Source organism: Alosa sapidissima, chromosome 10, assembly GCF_018492685.1.
Source record: "Alosa sapidissima isolate fAloSap1 chromosome 10, fAloSap1.pri, whole genome shotgun sequence".
NCBI classification, from domain to species: domain Eukaryota; kingdom Metazoa; phylum Chordata; class Actinopteri; order Clupeiformes; family Clupeidae; genus Alosa; species Alosa sapidissima.
In genome coordinates this window covers 34,758,282-34,780,382 of record NC_055966.1, presented here as the reverse complement: position 1 = coordinate 34,780,382, position 22,101 = coordinate 34,758,282, and the positions used below count along the sequence as shown (strand labels likewise).

General features: G+C 41.0%; 2 protein-coding genes and 1 long non-coding RNA gene across 5 annotated transcripts; 2 read left to right on the top strand and 1 right to left on the bottom strand.

Annotated features, from left to right (window-relative positions):
* The first annotated feature begins 11,702 nt into the window (after positions 1-11,702).
* LOC121719930 (E3 ubiquitin-protein ligase TRIM35-like) lies at positions 11,703-15,687 on the top strand. Its single transcript, XM_042105696.1, has 6 exons — positions 11,703-12,445; positions 12,686-12,781; positions 12,875-13,105; positions 13,418-13,437; positions 13,515-13,636; positions 14,016-15,687. Exons 1-6 carry the CDS (start codon positions 12,026-12,028, stop codon positions 14,555-14,557), a joined length of 1,431 nt encoding a protein of 476 aa, XP_041961630.1. The 5' UTR covers positions 11,703-12,025; the 3' UTR covers positions 14,558-15,687.
* Positions 12,289-14,053, bottom strand: LOC121719949. Of its 2 annotated transcripts, XR_006034412.1 has the most exons (4): positions 13,962-14,053; positions 13,497-13,604; positions 12,677-12,733; positions 12,289-12,375 (listed from the first exon to the last, which is right to left on the bottom strand). It is a non-coding gene; the product is annotated as an uncharacterized LOC121719949 (long non-coding RNA). The 2 variants fall into 2 exon arrangements; XR_006034411.1 differs by lacking the exons at positions 12,289-12,375; positions 12,677-12,733 and adding an exon at positions 12,889-12,967.
* Positions 15,688-15,763: 76 nt separating the features above from the next.
* LOC121719929 (E3 ubiquitin-protein ligase TRIM35-like) lies at positions 15,764-21,038 on the top strand. 2 transcript variants are annotated; one of them, XR_006034406.1, is made up of 7 exons: positions 15,764-16,865; positions 17,272-17,367; positions 17,534-17,764; positions 19,437-19,459; positions 19,652-19,770; positions 19,955-20,769; positions 20,873-21,038. XR_006034406.1 is itself a non-coding variant. In XM_042105695.1 (6 exons), the coding sequence occupies exons 1-6, from the start codon at positions 16,437-16,439 to the stop codon at positions 20,488-20,490; spliced, it is 1,434 nt and encodes a 477-aa protein (XP_041961629.1). In that variant the 5' UTR covers positions 15,764-16,436; the 3' UTR covers positions 20,491-21,038. The 2 variants fall into 2 exon arrangements, 1 of the variants encoding a protein (XP_041961629.1); XM_042105695.1 differs by having other exon boundaries at positions 19,955-21,038.
* The last annotated feature ends 1,063 nt before the right edge of the window (positions 21,039-22,101 follow it).

Sequence of the window (22,101 nt, the reverse complement as noted above, 5' to 3'; positions counted from 1 at the left end):
TCATCCCAACTATATTAAACCTTATCTACCAAGTAAATCATTTACCTATATAAACTATCCACCTATTTAACTGTTGAGTCATTCCAACTATATTAAACCTCATCTACCTAGCAACCAATATAGTTTGTTTTTACTCTGTATGATATTTGACATCATATTTTTGGCATTTTCATGCACTGTATTTCCTTCAGGAAATGCTTTTCTAGTTATTATTATAACCTTTTCTTTTTACCTTTTCAAGAATGAATGCGACTCTAACTGCTTAACGTACAGACATGTTGAAATAACCGTTGTGTAGGTCTGGAGTTGGACAAGAGATGTATTTTTTCAGATTTTCTTAAAAGTTTATACTTTTTGAGAAATAGGGGATTAAAAATGTCAAAAAGCTAATTATTCCCCCCATAGACTTGTATGGCTGTGATGTCATAATGGCCTAAAGCCAGCTGCACTCTCCCAGAGAAGTTCCCGGGCTAATTAGAACATTGGCACAGGTGTCACCTGTGAATCAAACTCTCAGCTTCTAATGCATACAATCTGCCGCTCTCTAAAACTACAGATCCTATTTAAGTGTTTCCCGTCTGTCAAAATAAAAGTCACAGCCATATCTCATTCTTAGCGCATTATATCTCCAGAACGGCTTGACGCATATGCTTCAAATTTGGTACAAGTGTTTGTATGGACTCAAAGATTAAGTGAGTTGATGTTGGAGGTCAAAGGTCAAGTCCATGAATACTCTGAGCGCGATATCTCAAAAATGCCTTGACATACATGCCTGAAATTTGGTATGAGTGTTTGTATGGACTCAAAGATGAAGTGAATTAATGTTGGAGGTCAAATGTCAATGTGAAAAACACCTTGAGTGTTATATCTCAAGAATGATTTGACACACAAGGTTTTTTGGTATGATGGTATGTATGAACTCATAGATTTAAAGACATGCAAGGCATTCTGGGCCGTAATGAACAGTGGTTGGCAGCACTCCATAGGCTACGTATTAAAGGAGAATTCCGGTGTGATATTGACCTAAAGTGTATTGAAACATGATACCGAGTGTGAACGTATGTCTCATAGCCCATCTCGGCTTGTCCCCTGCACTCCAAAATCTGGCGCTAGTTAGCCAATGCTACCAACAGCTTTTTCAATAGTGGTGCTTCGGCATCGGGCTAGCCATGCAAATAAATCACTGTTTTACACCCATTTACGAGGCTCAATGTATCTCCACACTTCATTGGTAGACTTCCGAGGGCCCTGACATTTAAAACGAGACATTGAGAACTTTGAAAAAGCACTGGTAGTTTACTTCCAAGACGATTTATACAGACATCAGCCATCTTGAATTTAGTCACGATAAGTCGAGCAACGAGTAAGAATTAAAGGGATCAGATTCCAAAAATAATTCAGTGGAAATGCATGGATTCCAGTTTCTTCCAGTAGCAGCAACTGGAATCCATGCATTTCCACTGAATTATTTTTGGAATGTGTGGCTAGAAGCTAGCTAGCAATGTCATAGGGAGGAGATGTTGCTGTAACGTTATGGGATTTATGTTGCTTAGCGTAATGCCATGGTCATTTGATATGAGATGCTTGTACTCGTAACTTCGTCACTCGTAACTTTAGGACTCCTATTTTTTTTTACTAAGAGTAATTCAGGAAGCATTTTAGCCCTAAAAGTAGCGCCTGAGTGTGTGACAGCTTAAGCGAGGACTCCTAATAAGACCGATTCACAAACAATGTTTTGTGGTGGCATTTCACGTCGCGATGTTTTAAAATGCGTCTATCACGAGGGAACAATTTTGCATTGTAGGCATAACTAAGGGATGCAGTAACACCAACAACCAAAACTAGCCTACTCATTGTTTACATGTACATTAAATGTAACGTTTCGTTGTGAATCAAATTAAAAGATTCTCCTCTTTGCAAACGTTGGCATAGGCACATGGTGACAGATTAATTTAATAATGTTGCTGCGTGAATCACGGTAAGCGCGAATGAAGTGGCCACTTCTTAATGGGACTCACTGTATGGAAGTAGGCTAAGTAAAATAAGATAAAGTTAGGATATGCCCGCTTGACAACTGCAGAGATAACTGGCCTTTGGCCATAGCAACCATCCATTTAGAATGACTGGCTTTCTTAGCAACCAAGGATCTTAGCTGTGATTCATGTAGCTACAGTATGCATGCAATGTGATGCAAAGTATAGAAAGGTGATGAAATATACAGAGACAGGTCAAGAAATATAGTGCAATGTAGACAGTAGTATACAGCTGATTTACAGAAGGTGGTTTAGAGTAATATGAATTAAATATAAATATGTGCAGTGTATTAGCAGTTATCTCATACAATAAGTAGAATAATGTATGTAGATGTAGCAGTAACATTATAATAGTAGAAATAATAATATAGATATATGCAGTGTATTAACAGAATATAATAAAACAGAATAAATATGGATATTCAATATGACAAATATATAACAGATATGTACATAACATACAGCTATGTGCAGTGTGGAAACAGTGTCATTGTAGTGCAGAAACAACATTATAAGAGTAGTAAGAATAAGTCTATGTGCAGGATGAATAGTATAAAGATCAGTAGAATAACTATGTATAAATGTAATTACAGTAGGCCTATGTACATTTGTAAATAAATAGAAAACTATGGGTGAGAGGGATAAATTAATTTTATTTAATCGTAAAAGTAAATTGCATTCAATTAAATTGCAATTAAAAATCTTTCCAGTAGGCTTTAATGTCACGCAAAAAGTACAACCAGTGTAGTTTTTTGCTGGGTCCCAGGCGTAAATTTCTGGAGATCTTTAATAGGAAGACTAATAAGGCTACAATATCTTTTGGCCACGTTATATTCAAATTTGACTATACTCAGAGGCCTACTCAATGCTAGACAGTGTATGATACAGTCATGCTCTGTTTATATGGAAATTGCAAGAATCCACGTAGTTCTATTAAATGCCGTTAAATAAATAAACAGCCTTCCGACAGGTTAAAGCGGAGCTTTGCTACCAACGTTATCGGGTAGTTTCGGTTTCTTTCGCGCGCACACATGCATTGAATGAACGCTGATACCACTACTTAATTGTACGGCTCTATGTCTAATGACATCGAATTAGCAAGTATTTCCTCCTGAATGCAGAAACGTTTGTTTTCTTTTTCTGTCGGTCCGCGGTTTGATCAATTGCGCAGCAAATTATCACACGAAGCACCGGGCCTAATTTCACTCCACGGCTCCGCGGACCAGCAGTCTCCACGTTGCGGACTGCTGCCCATAGTTTGAGAAACGCTGTAGGCTACATGCATCACATGCGCGCAGATCTGCACCAAGTCGAAGGAGCCTTTTCTTGATTTCCCTACAGAGGCGGGGCTTGAATCACGAGATTAGTCTCGGTCGACAATAAAGGCTGGATGTGGAAATCTAGTAGCTAGTAGTAGTAGTAATAATATGCATGTACTCTCTGTCTCATGCATTCGGAGTTCTGCACGTTATCACAGAAAATCGAAGCTGCTTACTAATTTCTGTTTAAAGATACGCAGGGGGATTTCCTTCACGTACGTTACATTAACTTTACGGGATATTTTGCCATTTTGAGGTGTAGAGAAGAATCAACAACTGGAGGGTAAGTGCGGAATCGAGAATCAAGTGCATTACAAATGACATGTTAAGAAGTTTTGCTAAACGTAGGGCCTAATTTACTGTCTAAGATAAGATAAAGATTCCTTATTTTTATTTCAGGTTCATGGCTCGTCGAACAGGTTGGTGGTTACTTATTTACCATAAAATAATCAAGAAAATATTTTTAAATGCATGTTTAAGCCACGATTATATGTATGCAACAAAGACTGTATTGAAAGCTGACAGTATCTGATCTATAAAGAACACCGATCAGTGGCAGCAGGGGCGTCGCTAGCTATTTAAAACATTCGGGGCTAGAGCCCAGAAGTTAGACTCCTTTTTGTCCGTGGGTTCGGGGGTTTCTCCCCCGAGAGATTTTGAAAATCGGGCTGATGACCATGAAATTTTAACCTACTTTGAGAATGAAAAGGAAGGCCAATCGTAATGACTCACGTCACGGCATTCCGAATATTTTGATGTTTAAAGACCGTGTAAGGAGAACGTCTCTTCTGCCTAAATGCACCACATACAACACCCAAAATATGACATTAAAATAGCCTGTAGAATAAACATCGTCATGCACCTCTGTCATGTGCACGCACAGGTGTGAGCGTTCGTCTCGGGATAAACATTTAGACGTCATCACCTTCAAGTAATGGGCTATGGGTGCCTTGAAAGCAATGCATTTGGGTTGTGTATCACAAACTTTTGCCCAAAGAAAAAGTTCCATTCTGTCCAAATCAAGCCCAGCATGCATCGCTTGGAAGCCCCCTCAAACGAGGTCAGGTTTACCATATTTACTGCACATGTGACCATGTTTTAATAGTAAATCACGATATATTGAAACTGCAGTCTTGTTTATTACCGCTATGTATTTCAAATGATCACTGAAAGTAATCTTGGACACAATTACTCGATTGCTGAAGGGGAATAGCTTGATGTTAGGTATTATAGCCAAAGTCCGTGAAAACCGCTCGCTCCTCATTCATTCAACTCTGCTCAACTTTTGCCGCTTGCTCCGCTCAACTCGCTGCTGAAGGTCACATTCGACCGTTTCTTGGAATGCAGTGGTGCAGTGGTAGCCTGCTAGCTAGTAACATCAGACCAGCATTGATCAACGTTGTCTTTGAGGGCTGCGTTTCACTATGAGCTGATCGAAATGTCCTCCTGGGTTGCGGGAGATGATGACACACTGTGAGTTTTCACTTCTTGTTCCCTGCTCTGCCCTTTTTTTCTAAAGAAACTTCTAATATCCATTTGTCCTTCTGTACACTTATTTCGCTAAGGCTAGTTCGGAGAAGCACGAAACAGCAATGTGTAATAGCGTAGAGGAGAAGGTACTTGAAATTGCAACATTTTGCAACAAATGATTCTAAACCTGCCCAGATCACGTCACATTTTCTTGCGCTGCTGTTAATGCACACAATGGACACAAAACACAAAAGTCTCTTCTACGGGGCTATTTATTTCATTCACGATTAGAGTTTTTGTTGTTGTTGTTGTTGACGGCCCATAGATCTGGGGCTATCCCTAGAGAATCCGGGGCTATAGCCCCGAATGCCCAGGTCTAACGACGCGCCTGAGTGGCAGTATATAAAGTCTCTGCTAGCTGATGTAATAGCGGATGGATATGACTAAAGCTGCTTGCATCATTCTTATGCTGCGTACACATTTTGACAGCATGCGTCTGCATCGTTGTCTGCATCTGGATAAACTAGCCTACAACATGACTGTTTAATATTTTGCACTGGCTGATAGTTCAACTACAATTGTATTTGCATAAATGTAGTTAAACACGGACTTTCTATGAGTAGGCTTACCTGCCTGCTACTCACTGAAACTAGCAGAATTGGGTGGCATCTTAAAGTAGCCCCTTACGAAATTAAATGTTTGCGGCAGATTTGCAGCAAACTTGTGGGTGATTTGTGGGAAACAAATCAGTTCACTAGAAAATATCGCCAGAAGTTTGCCGCTAGATGCCGCTAGAGGCAAACTTCCAGCAAAGTTCTGGCAACAATGAGAAGTTTAGCCTGGCCTCTGCCTGCCTGCCTACGCACTTCCTAATTATTCGGAAATTCTCAACTTTTAGATAATAATCACTACAAACCTTTCTTTCACTGTCTATGCCACAAACCCCTGGAGGTGGGTGTTAAGCAAAAACTAGTGACCTCTCAAGGAGTATGCTATTGTCTATGCCTAAACTTCCCTTTAGTTTGTATGTCAGTCCTTCCAGTCCACCATCCATAAATGATGATGATGATGATGATAATACATTTTGTTTGTAGAGCACTGATCATTGTACACTGTGCCCACCTCAGGGTTCCTGTTGATGTGTATGTGTATTAGAGCAACATTGTCTCTGAACTGCACCGTACACCTGCAACTTAATGGCTCAGCCCTTTATAGCCTCAGCGAGGAAACCAAGGGAGATTGTGAGAGAGACTGGGCCATTAACGTAAGAGATACTTTTGCACATGCATTTTCATATAGATTAAAAGTCTGCATGTTTAAGCTGTAATAATATTATAAATAGCTCATGATTTGTATGTTTCTGTCTTGGTGTTAAGGATATAGTTGTAGCCCATGAAGATGGATTCAACAAGTCGTTGGTTCTTTGGCAAACAGCAGATTCCCTTATTCTGAAAGCATATTTTCCCAATGTCACATACAGAGTGGACTGTTCAATGGTATGATGGTGAAAAAACCTTGCGTAATATGGACTTGATATAGGAATTGGAATAATATTAATGATTCGGTTATTATAATATATTAATTATTATAATGATAATGATTTAAATAAGATATCAATTCATAACACAGTTAATTGTAAAAACAATATATTTTTACAGTGACTATAGTGGGAAATAATTTATTACTCAACAAAATTATTAATAATTCTTCCACTTTTTCATCTCTTTTGACAGGGGATCAAAATAGTCTTCTGCAAAGGTGAGTAATGTGTGCCTTCTGTCTTGCAGCCTGTTGTGTTTTGCATATTTAGATGTATTCAAAACATCTCACTCAACTCAATTTCACTCAACTCAACTAACTCAGTTTCAATCTGAATATTTCTGTGTGAATATTTTATTATGTAACTTAGTTGCCACGTCCATAGGAATCAGTTAAATGGCTGTTCGTTTTCATGATCTAAATGTAATAGTTGTGTTGGTTTTGTGTACCACAGACCCCATCCCCTCAGGTAAGAGAGAGGCCTCACATGATGACAGCAAGTGGACCTGGATAATCATTCCTGCTGTGGTGGCCAGCCTGGGTTTGGTCATCCTCTTGGTCGTCATCTGGGGGTGGAAGAAGGGGTAAGGAACTGTCCTGGCCTAACCGTAGGAACGGTTTCGGCTTAACCTTAGGAACTGTTTCGGCCTAACCGTAGGAACTGTCTCGGCCTAACCCTGGTGTCAGCTATTGAAATCCAGTATATATTTTTGTCAAACCCTTCTGAATTACTCTCACGGTCTGTTCTGGTTCCAGTGCTCATACACATTCCTGACTCTGTAATGAAACAAAAAAACTAAGTGGCTCGAACCAGGCCAAATACTGTTGCACTATTTTAGCATTTCTCAACGAGCATAGAAGGGAAAGGGGTGTCATTTGATTGGAAGTTGCCCTCAGACAACAACTTTCTTCTCCATAATTACTGAATATATAATTTAAGTGCACATGATTGCATATAGCTGTTTCAGAGGACCAGTGGCAGTGTATATATGTAAAGTGATAGCTTTAGTCATAGTTAAATTTCAAAAAAGATAATTTTTTTGTATTGGTAGTTTGAAGGTTGGTGGGAGAGGCTTAAAGGCATCCTAAATATTTTACCATATAAGTGCTCTAAGCGATGCTGGGTAACGTCACTTCTGTTGACATTCAAACAAAACAGAGAGCTAGCTCGCTACTTCCTCCCCCTCCCTCCCGTGGTGCTCCCGTGCGATTGAAACTCTCCTAAACGCGCATCTCGTCTGTGATTTGCTGGAACAGTTTATGTTAGTTTTTATGTTCCAGGCTGGACCAGGTTGTTTTTTGCCATTTTTGGAGCCTGGGCTGTCCACAGAGATTGTGTGTTTTTAAAGTGTATTCAGGGCACAGGCAGCTAGCGGATGGTGAGGTGATGTTTGCTGTATGTGACAAAAAATGTAAAAAATATTTACAACGGCAAGGTAAAATATAAGTATTCGGCGACTAGTTGGTGCCCTAGAGCCCTTATTAGTCAATGCAGTGGTGTGGTTAGCACCTTAGTATTAACCAACTTGTGACCCAGTCAACACAATTAATGCCAGAAAAATAAAATGAGCACGACTAAACATTGAAGGAAAACTAATATAGGATGGTTCCATTCCATAGATGGTTCTGTAGAGGAGAGGATCCAGGAAAGCCTTCGGAGAAAAAAGAGCTGACCAGCTGTGAGAAGATAGTGTGATGCCGCCTTCCTCCTTCAGTGCCATGGACCTCCTATCTAACTTCTGCTTCTGTCCTCAATAGAATAACAAATAAGCTATTAACATTTAAGCATTTTAACTTTTAAACTACAGAACTACAGCTAAAGCATTAGAATAACATAGTCAAACGCTCAATGTACTATGCACTTACGTGGGCTTACTGTATACTTTGGTGATGTAAGTATGGAAGAACTCTTTATATACCATGACTCTCCAAATAAGCTATTTTCTATTCAATCACATTTATATATGTGATATATTTTTTTTATTCAATCAGTATAATCAAACTCAATCATTGCACAAATGCTCCTTTGTATAATATGCTGTACACATTGTTTTCTTTAATGTGTTAAATTATAGCTATAGAGCTATTCCTCTTCATTCAGCCAGACATTCAACTAACCAATCCGACATTCACTCATTGAAATGGAAAAAAACGGTCACACAATCAACCATACACCTTAGTTATAATATGACACTTGTAAACAGCATATAGGAGGATATGATGGAGTAACTTGCCAAGGCTGTGTCAGGACTATAAAAACTATAAGTCTTCTTATGCTAATAGAAGGGATGACTATGATGCCAGTACAATGGAATACACAAGGGAGGTTATTCACAGGCTTTACTTTAATGGCCTGGACTGTACATGGACTGACATTAATCTTACTAACTGGCATTATTTGAGAGATTCTACTAGTACTTGCACAAGAAGCCAAAAGTACAGTACATATCAGATTAGGTTGTTTTATGAGGGAAAGTGTGTGTGTGTGAGCACGTGTGTGTGTGAGATGTTGCAAACCAGTCCGTTGAAAAATCGCAAGATTTGTTTTGAGCTGTGGAAGCAGAGACTTAAAGCTGTGCCAGTGAGCACACAGTGAGTTCAACCCTTTAGTATAAATGAATACAGTTTATAACCAAGATAGCATAGCATGCCAACTTTTGATTCACTGTAGTGAACATGGAGTGTAGCTTGAAAGCAAATACTCAAAATAGTGAACACCCGTGAACACAAACAGAGCTGAAATGTAATACTGGTTATGACCGAGGTAGCGTACTATGACAGCAATTACTGTACTTCTTTTTGTAGGCGAAGCAGAACAGCTTTGTGTTGAACAGTGGAAGCAGAGACTCAAAGCTGTGCAAGTGAGCACACTAGTCGAGTTGAACTCCGTAGTGGAAATCAAAACCAGTGAGCACACTAATTGAGGGCAACTGTAGATGTAGAATTATTGTGTAAAATGATCGCAAAGTACTGAACAGTTACTTTTTAACATCCCTAATAGCCACTGTGCTAATAAGGCAGTCGATCAGCATTAATACCTGCTTTTGGAATTCTACTCATGTGAAAGAGTTCTTTCAGCATCTGCACCACATGCCACAGCGTCATGTGCAGTATAAGTGATGGCTTACAGGCCAAGTGTCTCTGGATTGACAGACACAGCTGACTGCTGTGGAAGCAGACTCAGAGCTGTGCCAGTGAGCACACAGAATGAGCAGACCCCTGCCAGGGACATCAGGTAGCCACTGTGCTGTGGGACCAAAGGGGGAATAGGGCAGCTCCAGGTTAAAAGTGTCTCTCTGGATCTCCCCACCTTTGAAGCTCTTACCTCTTTTAAAGCTAGCTCTTACCATGTAGTTCTTTTTTTGTGTTATGATTTGGTTATGTTTTGCCCATTTACCCATAGATTTGAGATTGATTATTTATCGCGATTACAGATATCTTAATAGATCTAGATCACCCCCTCCCCTCCCCCCCAACGAATTCCCCCCTTTTATTGTAAGGCTGGCTGCCACTGCCAAGGTTACATATGTACCATATGATCTACTTCAGTATTTATTATTAAATAATTGTATAATTATTAGCCTTAATGATCACAAGTATACATAAGCTTCTTAATATTCCACTCTGCTGCCTGCGTCATTCAGGTATCAGATACCAAAGTGCCTTTTTGTGGCCATGCACACTCACAGGGCCAACTTGAGATTCTAAATTTGAAGATGGAACTGTGAAGTGCAATTTTAAAAAAAAAAGATTATTCCCAAGTGTATTAAACAGCTCAGTCGCAATGATTGAAGATTTGATTATGCTTATAGTGATGGTATTGATTGGGTGGAGGGTCATTTAAATATGAAATATGTGAAATATTTTGTATTATGAAGTTATGAATATGGGGTTATATGTAGAATATATATAACCCCATATTTAGATATATATTTAGATATAATATTTATTATTTATATACCTCTTAGAAATGTGCAATATGTTGTCAAAGTAATGCCTGTGACGTCCCTCTTAAACTATGATGATAAGAGTGCTAGTCAGTATTTCCACTTAGTGTCTCCTTTATTTGACCTTCCCAATGTTTGTAGTTTTCTGGCCCTGAAACAATTTGGTCGGGACACATTTGACAGTCAAATGCACAGAATCCAAATAGTTTTTGATTCCTTCAGAAAAGCACTTTTAGACTGTGTTTGGTCTAGAAAGACTGGACAATGTATCATCTACATATTGCACTTGATATTCTATGATAATAAATGCAATAATGAGTATTTATAAGAGAAGTTATGAGCATAAGCATTATACATTCCACATATTTTAATATATTCTCTGAAAATATGAAGAACACAGAAATGCTGTCTGATTTCAGGGTAGAGTTGAAGTTTCTTCCTGTTTACTTACAGTATGGTTGGGTCCTGTATACGTACAGCATGTTTTTTTCTGTTTATTTATCCATGGGTCCTTTATGCATACTGTATGTTCTCCCTGTTTACTTATCATTGGGTTCTTTTAGCATACAGCATGTTCTTTTCTGTTTATGTATGCATACAGTATGTTTTGTATTGGTCAGTTCTTTTCTGTTTATGTATCTATAGGTCCTTTATGCATACAGTATGTTTTCTATTGGTCAGTATTTGTACTGTATTCTCTTTCTCTTGTGTCCTGCCATGGCACTGTTACATTAAACATCTGTATGCACCTCTAACTCTTCTGTCCATTTGTGTGAGTGGGCTGGCGGTGTTTGGGGGATATTGGCCCTCTATTGAAATGTTTATGTTTATGGTTCTTAGCAGACACTTCTGTAAGTGACTTACAATGAAGGAAGTGTATGTAATATGAGTAGTAATGTAATAAGATGGTCTTGTCTTATGCTGGCACACGGAGAATATGCACAGAAACCCAATGCACATACCAAACAGCAATACTTGGAAACACATGAGGCTAATCATGATGACTCATGATGAGAGTGAAGTGACTAAATTCAACAAGAGGCCATTAGATCTATCCAAACATTAAATAAAATTGTCAAAATAATAGCGTTGGCACTTGTCAATACTCTCAGGTGCATGCTTGACGTAGTACGTCTCACAGATTGCATAGCTGGCTTAACCATCATGTCATGTTGTGTATTTACTATAGCCACATCAAGCATATAAGCAAAGAAGTAGGCCTATGATATTTTTAAGTCTAATTCCTCTCTGTAATTGTGGAAACTGTAGCTTTTGCAATATTTAGATACCACATTGTCCTGAAAAAATTCCTTTCTCTTCTGATAGTTATTAGGTGAAGTGACCTTTAAAGCTTCTCCCTACCTGCCCGAACAGGCTTAGATAGACATACCACTCCCCTCCCCCTCAACACACACTCTTGCACATGCAGTATGAAAACTCATATTTGTGGTTGAAAAACCTGTTGAGTGAAGACCATCCTCTCTTAAAACCATACCTGCAGGACTGACAGCCAGACTGCTTGTTAACAGCTTCTTAGTAACATACTGCCTTTTCCCCAGGGACTATGGATTTGAAACTTTGATCTCAGTTACTCTGACTTACTGCACTAGGGTATGTGTATTTACTACTTTTTTTTTCATAGTCTCCAAACTCTTTGGGTCTGGACAAAGGGAAAGACAGGGAAGCCTCCGATTTGAATAAGACCATTTTACAGGTAATGGACATCACAGGTAAGATCTCTTCAGGCTGTGAGGACATGGCCACCAAAGCCCTGACCTGCGGCGCTTGCGTTTGTGAAAACCCCGAGGACGTGCTGCTACTGTGTGGTCACCTCGCGTGCAAGTCCTGCCTGACGCAGTCCAGTGCGGGTTCCTACCAGTGCCCTGTCTGCGGAGGAGTGTCCAGCGCGGAGGACATGCGCTGTAGCGCGGCTGTGAGGGGGAGGCATGGTGGCGCGTCACGGCAGAGCCCACAGGCAGCCGGAGGAGAGGGTGGGGTGCACTGCGGACCGCATGGTGAGAGTGCCAAGTACTTCTGCCTGGAGGAGAAACGGTTTCTATGTGACACCTGTGAGGACTCAAAGGAACATGGAGGTCACAAACACTGCCTCATTCACGAAGCCGCTCTTGACTTGAAGGTAACTGCCCCTGTTGTCTTAACTGTTCACTGAAAGTACCTCCAGAGTAGTTATGTGGGCTACTAATTCCCAAGTCAGTGTCATACAGTAAATGGTTCCAAATAAAATATAAACTTGCATGGTATTTACTGTATAGATGTCTGTTTCTTAAATCAACAGTTTCGCCCACAGCTAACTTTACATTCTCTACAAAAAATATTAAGAAAGCAGAAGTGTAAAGGAATGTCCCACCTTTTTTAGAGGGTTCTGGAGGTCATTCGGGAAGACCTTGGGTGCAAGCTAGAGACCCTAAAAGACAGTAAAGATGCCTGTGTTCACGCATTAGAGCATATTATGGTAAGAGTACACACTGTTTATAAAACATCCCTCATAGTTTTATTTCGACACCTAATCCTAACTGTGCCAAGTGCATTTCATTTGACATGCCAGCACCAAGCCGAAGAATCGGAGGACAAAATTAAGGAAGAGTTTGCAAAACTCCATCAGTTTCTGTGGGATGAGGAAGCATCCAGGATAGCAGCCCTGAGGGAGGAAGAGGAGCAGAAGAGGCAGGTGATGAAGGACAAGATTGACAAAATGTGCGAAGAAATCTTGTCTCTCTTAAACACAATCAGTGACATAGAAGAGGAGATGGGTGCAGAGGATGCAGTACCCTTACAGGTTAGGATGTACACACAGAAAAATATACATAGTACACAAATGCAGTACCCTTACAGGTTAGGATGTATACACACAGGAAAAATATACATAGTACACAAATGCAGTACCCTTACAGGTTAGGATGTATACACACAGGAAAAATATACATAGTACACAAATGCAGTACCCTTACAGGTTAGGATGTATACACACAGAAAAATATACATAGTACACAAATGCAGTACCCTTACAGGTTAGGATGTATACACACAGAAAAATATACATAGTACACAAATGTCACTTTTTATCCTTTTTCTCTCCCCATTTGAACAGGACATAGTTGCGGCAGGAAGGTGAGTGACTGAAAAGTCTACACAGTGTGGCTGTAGTTCAGATGTACTGGTGCACTGACCTCTGGTGACCTTCACAGGGTTCAGTCTCTATGGCAACATCCAGAGGGCATTGGTCCAGGTGAGCTGGTCAACCTGGCAAAGCACCTGGGCAACTTGAGGTTCCGAATCTGGGAGAAAATGCAGGACATGGTTCTATACAGTGAGTTGATTAACAAAAATACACTTGGAAGTAATGCACAGAGGTTAATCCCCACAAAATATGTTTTATATTATTACACATTAGTCATTAAAGTAACACAATGTAGGAATTCCCCTTTTCTTCAATTTGCAAGTGTGGGTACCTAATTGGGTACCTTAGCTTAGCGCTAAGATGGTGGAATACCAGATGACGTTCCATGTGTGTTATGCATGTTAGAGACTTCATCATCCCTATAGTCAGTGTAGCATCAGTATGAGTGTGAAGGTGTTATTTTAAGGTAAACAAGCTACACTGTGTTGCTTTAAAACATGCTAGTCACACACACCTGAAAAGGTGAATGGAGAGTAACACTAGCCCCTCCTCATCTCTCCCTGTACAGCTCCTGTGATTCTCGACCCCAACACGGCCGATGCTCGCCTCCACATCACTGCGGATCTGACCAGTGTGAAAATCAGCACTGACGCTGACCACCAGCCACCTGACAACCCCGAGAGGTACGACACGTTCGCCTGCGTCCTGGGTTCCCGGGGCTTTGCGTCGGGGACCCACAGCTGGACGGTGGAGGTGGACGCCAACACCAGCTGGGAGGTCGGGGTCAGCTCGGGCGCCGGCCGGCGGAAAGGGGAGGCCATCTGGCCGGGCGTCTGGAGCGTGGAGTTCTGGGACGAGGAGTACTACGTCCGGTCGCCGGGGCAACAGGAGAAGACGCTCCTCCGAGTGGCCGGGAAGTTGCGGAGGGTCAGAGTGAGGCTGGACTGGGACGGGGGCGAGCTGTCCTTCTCAGACCCCGTGAGTGGCGCACATCTGTTGACCGTCACACACACCTTCACAGAGACGCTCTATCCATTCTTCTACAACGGCTGTGACACTTACCCTCTGAATGTCCTCCCAGTAAGGCTCAGACTTGTAGCAGAGGACTGAAGCATAAATCATAATAATGATGTTAGTATGACACATGTCTTTGAGGTGATATGGCATCAAGTAAAGTATCTATGCTCAGATAAACCATCTGGTATCTGCGTATATTTAGTATATTTGCGTATAATAGTATCTGGCTATATTGAAATATCTGTCACCCCATTGTGTGTGGTGTGTCCAAAGATGTATGTGTGTGTATGTGCACAAACATTTTTGTCCTGTTCACAAATGTTTCCTTTATAAATAGTTTTCTTTATCGTTCCATTTGAACAACTGCACTACTGGTCAAAAGTTTGGGGTCACTTAGAAATTTCCATTCCACTCCATTATAGACAGAATGCCAGCTGAGATCAGTTGCATCGTTTTTCACCATTCATCCAATGTTTTAAAGGCACATTCTGTTTACTAATCTGATATCTTTTTAAAAGGCTAACTGAGTAAACATTGAAGAACCCCTTTGCGATTATGTAAGCACATAATGTAATCTGAAAACTGCTGCCCTGATTAAACAAAAAACAATGCAACTGATCTCAGCTGTCAATTAGCTCAGCTATAATTGAGTGGAATGGAAATTTCTAAGTGACCCCAAACTTTTGACAGGTAGTGTATATCCTGTGTTTCATTAACTTTCTGTTGTTGATTTAACTGAATGCTTCACTGCACTGTGTGTGGGTGTGTTTGTGGGTGTGGTTATGCAACCGCTTATCATTTCCCATTCACTTCAAAGTAGAAATCTATAAATGCCAGCTTTGGGGCCTCAACATTCCTTAACATGCACACGTTCAACAATTCAAATAAACATTCAAAGTATATTGTTTGCTTACAACTACTGTATGCTAAGGACTACCTGTGTATTGGACTGACAGACAGTGATAGAAAGTCCCTGGGTTATGGCTTTCATTCAAACATGATGAAGAAAACGTCAGAAAGTAGTAGACCACAGAGAGTGTGTTTGCACTTTTCTTTAGAGGTCTAGAGTGAAAGTAGAGAAGGAAAAAACAAGAACAAAAACACGTCTAAAATACTGAATTTGTTATTTGCTCAATAAATAAATTAGTAGCTTTGTGTTGTACTGTCAAAGTATTGAGTATGCTGTGAGGACATTAGGGCAAACACTTCTGAGAGTGATCAAACATGAGTGTGTGGCTCTACCATTAGGGCAAACACTTCTGAGAGTGATCAAACATGAGTGTGTGGCTCTACCATTAGGGCAAACACTTCTGAGAGTGATCAAACATGAGTGTGTGGCTCTACCTCAATCTGAAAATTCCCCCATGAGAGTGAGTCATCTCAGGTGCATCCCAGAGTGGAATCACATGATGTTCTTTTGTCACAGCTGGTCTGCCATTTTGTCACTTTTGAGTGATTTGAATGAGACCTCCATTTTGTGAATGTTTTAAGCCTTTGTGTTACCACAAGTTCCCACTTAGCAGTTGTCTTGCAATGGTCACCGACCTCTGAAATATATCACTGCATTACATATCTGTATCACTGTCAGCATTGTGCATTAGGTTATTTTGGAGGCATTTGGGCCATAAAACTCGTGGGCCATAAGACCCCTGCCCTAAAAAGTGGTGAAGAGGACTGCGTCAAAGGTGGCTTGTGGCCAGGAAATGACAAACAAACTGGGCCACAGCTTCCTGTTGGCAGTGTAGTTGGAGTGTGAGAACCATTCTGATTCATCATACTCATAGATAAAGAGGACTTGGCAACAAAAGGGACTTTGTGAGTGTGTGTTTGTGTGTGTTTGTATTTGGGAGGAATTTTGTACACGTCAACAGTGGACCATATAAAGTCAGAGTCTTGCAGACTTTGACCTTCTCTCACGGAGTCTCAGAAAGAGATATACCCCAGAAGAGGAAGCGCCACTTTAGTGAGGAGAATGGCCTGCAAAACATCCCTACCAGAGGAGGACCTCACGTGCCCGGTGTGTCGGGACATTTTCAGAGATCCTGTGGTGCTGTCGTGTAGCCACAGCATCTGTAAAACCTGCCTGAGGCAGTTCTGGAACACCAAGGTGTCCCGGGAGTGCCCGCTCTGCCGGAAGAGGTCCCTGGACGCCGAGCCTCCCTGCAACCTGGCCCTGAGGAACCTGTGTGAGGCTGTCCTGAGCCAGAGGGAGAAGGCGTCGGAGAGTGACCAGTGCCGGACGTGGCCTGTAAGGTCTGGAGTCCTCTGCCCTGCCCACGGCGAGCAGTTCAAGCTCTTCTGCCTGGAGGACAAACAGCCTCTGTGTGTGGTGTGCCGCGACTCAAGGCAGCACAAATGTCACGAATGCCAACCTCTGGATGAAGCCACGCTGGGTCTGAAGGTAAGGAGCAAACATATGTCATGTCAACAGATGCAGGAATTGTTGTTCGGAATTGATCAATGGAACAAATGAGTTGAAAATACACTTTTCAATGACTTGGACAGAATTTTACTAATTTCCTTCAGGACAAATAAAGTAACTTAACTTTAACTTATTTAACTTAACTTATTTTATCATGAAAGTTAGCAGTTACATGTTAGAGAGTCTCATAAGCAGCTATAAGTCAACACCAGTTGTGCCTAACATGCCTATTTGTGTACTGGTTGCATATGAGATATCAGACCCCATACCATCACATCCACAAACTGTCTTAAGAATCATTTTGTTCATGGTTTTCTCATGTCATGGCTTAAAAATGTGTTGACTACGTCTTCAAATACCTGCTAATTGTGCTAATTAATTTTAGGAAAAACTGAGGAATAAACTCCCAGCCTTGCAAGAGAAGCTGAAGGCCTTCAAAGAAATAAAACAAACCTACGATGAAACGGCAGACCACATCAAGGTGAATAGACATTCATTCAATTGTATAGTTGTGTGAAATGTGAAATGAGTACATTTTGTAGTTGTTTGATGAGTACAAATGTATGAATACATTATTAATATATAATAATATATTATCTATGAATATTATTAATATATGAAACTAATGATTAAGTTTACCATGCCAGTGTCAGGCCCAAAGCACACAGAAGCTGATTAAAAAAGAGTTTGAAAAGATGCACCAGTTTCTACGAGAGGAGGAAGCTGCCAGGCTTGAGGCACTACAGAACGAGCTGGAGCAGAAGACCTCTTTAATGAAGAGTACATTTGACAAGATGGCCAGGGACATTCTATTCCTCTCTGACACAATCAGGACCATAGAAGAGGAGATTAGAGCCGAGGACATCTCATTCTTACAGGTGAGACAGCAGTCTCCATTCGCCTTTTTCAGGTGGTTATTGTGTAAACCAAAATGAGGCTACAGGTTACACTGACTATAATATATATATAGTCACTATATCAGTTTTTCTCGATCGTTTTGATGCTTGTGTCAACTCTGACATCACGTTCTCAAAACAGTTAACACCCGTGTCTGAACAAAAGCACACTGGCTGCTACTCTCTCAAAACACTTAAAACATGCAGCAAAAGCAAATCTTGCCATCAAACAACACATCCTGACGTCAAATCACTGTGTGATTTCAATCAATCATTACAACTGGACAACAAAATGCAAAATATAGTTCTCAAAGTGAGCATTTTTGCTAAAGTCTAAATTAATAAAAAATAATTGTATTCATTCCTCCCATGATGTAACTGTCATTGACATGTAAGACTTACAGAAAGCACTTAGACAAGACAAATTTCACTGAACTACAACTTGCATTTTTCATCAAAATAGACCTACAGTAAACACCTTTTGTACTGTTTTCTTCACCAAATAGGCAATACCGTACTTTAGATCTATACTTGCAAATAGCAACAAAGAACAGACATGGCATCTAATATGCATAATAAATGATTGCTGATTGAAGAATTGTGCAAAGGAGTTTCACACAGGTGATTCAGAGATTCAGACTTATGCAAGGAATCTATACCACCTATGAAAAGATGTTTTCCTTTTGTTTAGCACGGGAAAACCAATAGAGTTTGGGGTTTTTGAATGACATCTGTGTTAAATGTTTTGCAAAAGGGTTGAAAAATGTGTGAACACATTCGCAAGAGATTTAAATCTTTAAATCCCGTGAGGGAATTTTGGTCACTGCATTTATCCCAATCTGTGAATTAGTGAAACACACACAGCACACAGTGTACACACAGTGAGGTGAAGCACACACTAAATCCCGGCGCAGTGAGCTGCCTGCATCAACATGTAAGGGGAGCAGTGAGGGGTTAGGTGCCTTGCTCAAGGTCACTTCAGCCGTGCCTACTAGTCGGGGTTCGAACCGGCAACCCTCTGGTTACAGGTCCGAAGTGCTAACCAGTAGGCCACGGCTACCCCCCAAAACTGCTGTGCAAAGAAAGTGTTTATGAAGACCAAGTGGATCCCAGTTTCCTTAAGCAGGTCAAAGCAATCGAGAAAAACGAATGCATTTTTGCCACCTACTGGCGAATGCTGGGAACAATCCTATAGTTTGAGTATCCTGACCTGTAGCCTCGTTTTAGTTTCCAAACAATGCCTGAATAAGTCAAATTACTGGGTCTGTTTACATTTGTTTTAAGAATGCGTCTGGGATGATCTGCTCACAGGTGGTCTGCTTAAACACATCGCGGTTTTTACATGCATCCATCGCACTAGGATGCATTAGTGTTTACACTACAAAAGATATGTGGTCAAATGAGTCAGACCACCTCAGCAAGTGACTGGATCGGATCACAATGCGTCTTGGTCATTGTCTACACTTGAATTTAGACCAGACTACTTGTGATCGGATCACCCAAATATTTTAAAAACATCTCAAAGGGGTCAGTGACCCCCTGCTTACAACTAATAAAGACACTCACATATTTTCGCTTTGGACAAAGGGGTCTGCCAAATCCCATAACCATAACCATAACATATGTGAAATCCAACTTCCTCTTGTTTTGACAGAACGTCAAGGGCACAATGGAGAGGTAAGCCATGTTCATATCTCTTTAACCTTACTGATGGAGTGTCTGAATCACAGACCCACAGCACTGACAGCTGAATCACAGACCCACAGCACTGACAGCTGAAACACAGACCCACAGCACTGACTGCTGAACACCACAGCACTGACAGCTGAATCACAGACCCACAGCACTGACAGCTGAATGTGCTTCCAGAGCGCAGTGCACGCTACAGGACCCAGAGAGAGCGTCTGGAGCTCTGCTCAATGTGGCCCAGCACCTGGGCAACCTCAAGTTTGACGTCTGGAAGAAGATGCAGAACTTGGTTCAGTACAGTGAGTTAACAAGTGTATTCTGTGCTGTGCTATATATGAGTGTTTTTAAATAAATAAATCTGACCTTTTTCTGCTTATAACACAGTATTCAAGGATCTTTAGAGGATCAGTTAAACCTGCAATTAAGTACTCTCCATCCCGATTCAGCAGACTGTCCCTTAATGTCCTCTTTGGCCACCTGTAGCTCCTGTGATCCTTGACCCCAACACTGCAGATGCTCGTCTCACCCTGTCTGACGACCTGACCAGTGTCACCTACAGCGACAAGAGACAGCAGCTGCCTGACAACCCGGAGAGATTCAACTGGTACCTCTGTGTGCTGGGCTCTGAGGGATTCCTCTCTGGGGCCCACAGCTGGGACGTGGATGTGGGAGACAGCACGCTTTGGATGCTGGGCGTCACCACGGAGTCCAACCAGAGGAAAGGGCTGATATTCTTCAACAGCGGCGTCTGGTGCGTGCTGCACATGGACGGGAGGTACAAGTCGCGATCCTCTGGCCAGACTGGATCGCCTCTCCCGGTGAACGGCAAACTGCAGAGGGTCCGAGTGCAGCTGAACTTGGCCAAGGGAACGGTGTCATTCTCGGACTCTGTTCACGACACCCACCTGCACACATTCAGACACACCTTCTCCGAGAGGGTGTTTCCGTTCTTTTTTAATTGGTGCGCACAATCTCCCCTGAGGATTTTACCACAAAGATCTTCCATAACAATGGGATAACCCAATGTGGGCCGTGCTGGTTCTTTTTCAAAAGTACCGGTATGTTCCAGAGGGGTTTTTTGACACTGTAGAAGACAGCAGAAGAAAAAAGTATGACACGTTTCATCATTCACTGATTTGCAAATCTTTGCATCTTCTGACTATTGACATCCTCCAACACATCATTAACCTCTATTCACTATTCCCTTCAAATGAGAGTGCTGTAGACCTACACCTTCAAATGAGAGTGCTGTAGACCTACACCTTCTGGGACCCTTGCCAATTATGACTGTTTTAAAGGTAGTTCTGTTAAAATGATAATTCACTTTTCGGTAATGCAATAGATTTATTTCAAATATGTAAGTACATGGCACATCTTTATCTATTTTCCTCTACTTTACAGAATTCACTGTTTACCGTGGTATCTGTAAAACCCAGGGATCTTGAAAACAGTAGGCCTATAGGAATGACATGCTCTTCACGTTCATAACATGGAACTTGATGCCTGAAGAATCTCTTTTGTGAAACCTGAAACACTGCACATTAAAGGATATATTGGTAAACCCCTGGATTATCTTTGAATTATGCATAGAATGAGCTGAAATTGAGATACTGGCATGGGCGCCGCCAGACCCCTTAGAGGGCACATGCCCCAGTGTTGAACTGCTGTGTGCCCCCAGTAAATAAGTTTAGTTTTTTTTTTAATTCACTGTTTTTATTGTCAAACAAAGCAATACTGTTTTATGCTCAACGTCACAATAATATCAATTTCAATACCCCCCCCCACCACCACCACCACCACCACCACCACACAACCCTCTTCCCATACCACAGATATAGATCTCATCTCACATTGGGCTATGGACTGAATAAACAAATCATCAAAGCATGTAATGTGTCTTATCTCAAATGGCTTGCAAGTCCTGTAATGTTGACATTTTAGTTTTATGACTTCTTGCAGTCGAAAGTTCCATCATAATAACATTCTGAAAGTATAACAGATTTTTTTTTTTTTTAGCAGGAAGTGTATGTGGTGCAATCCAAGTTTAGGTTTTTAACTAGCTCCTGTTGCATATTTGGCAGCAAATTATTATTATTATTATTATTATTATTATTACTAGATTGGACTGTGCCCGGTAATGTTTTGGGTCGACTAGTGACGCTGCCCCTCTGGGATAGGCCTGCTGCCAATCTTCTGCAGCATATACTCCCATCTGCTGGCGAATGTTTAACAGTGCATCTTCTGGACCTGTAGGTCTGACTAATATGATGGGTGTCAATGTCAGTGAAAGTTGTAACAACAGCAACAAACTTGCAAAGTTCACATATTGTACATTTTATTCTGTTACATTCTCCTCCTCCTCATAATTACTGCAGTCTATGTTATTATTGAATTATTTCTCAATTGTTGGGCTACTGAATACACACCATACAGTCTGATACCTCTGTCTTTATGAAGACATAGCATAGCCTACTTAATGTTAAGAAAATTGATTTTTTTTTAGTATATTATAGTTAGAAGAAAAACAATCACTTTTAATCTATTTAATATATTCCACATGCATTTTGATGTCTTCACTTCATACTAATCGTATTATAATACTTCATAGTCCATCAGGAACCTAATCCAAG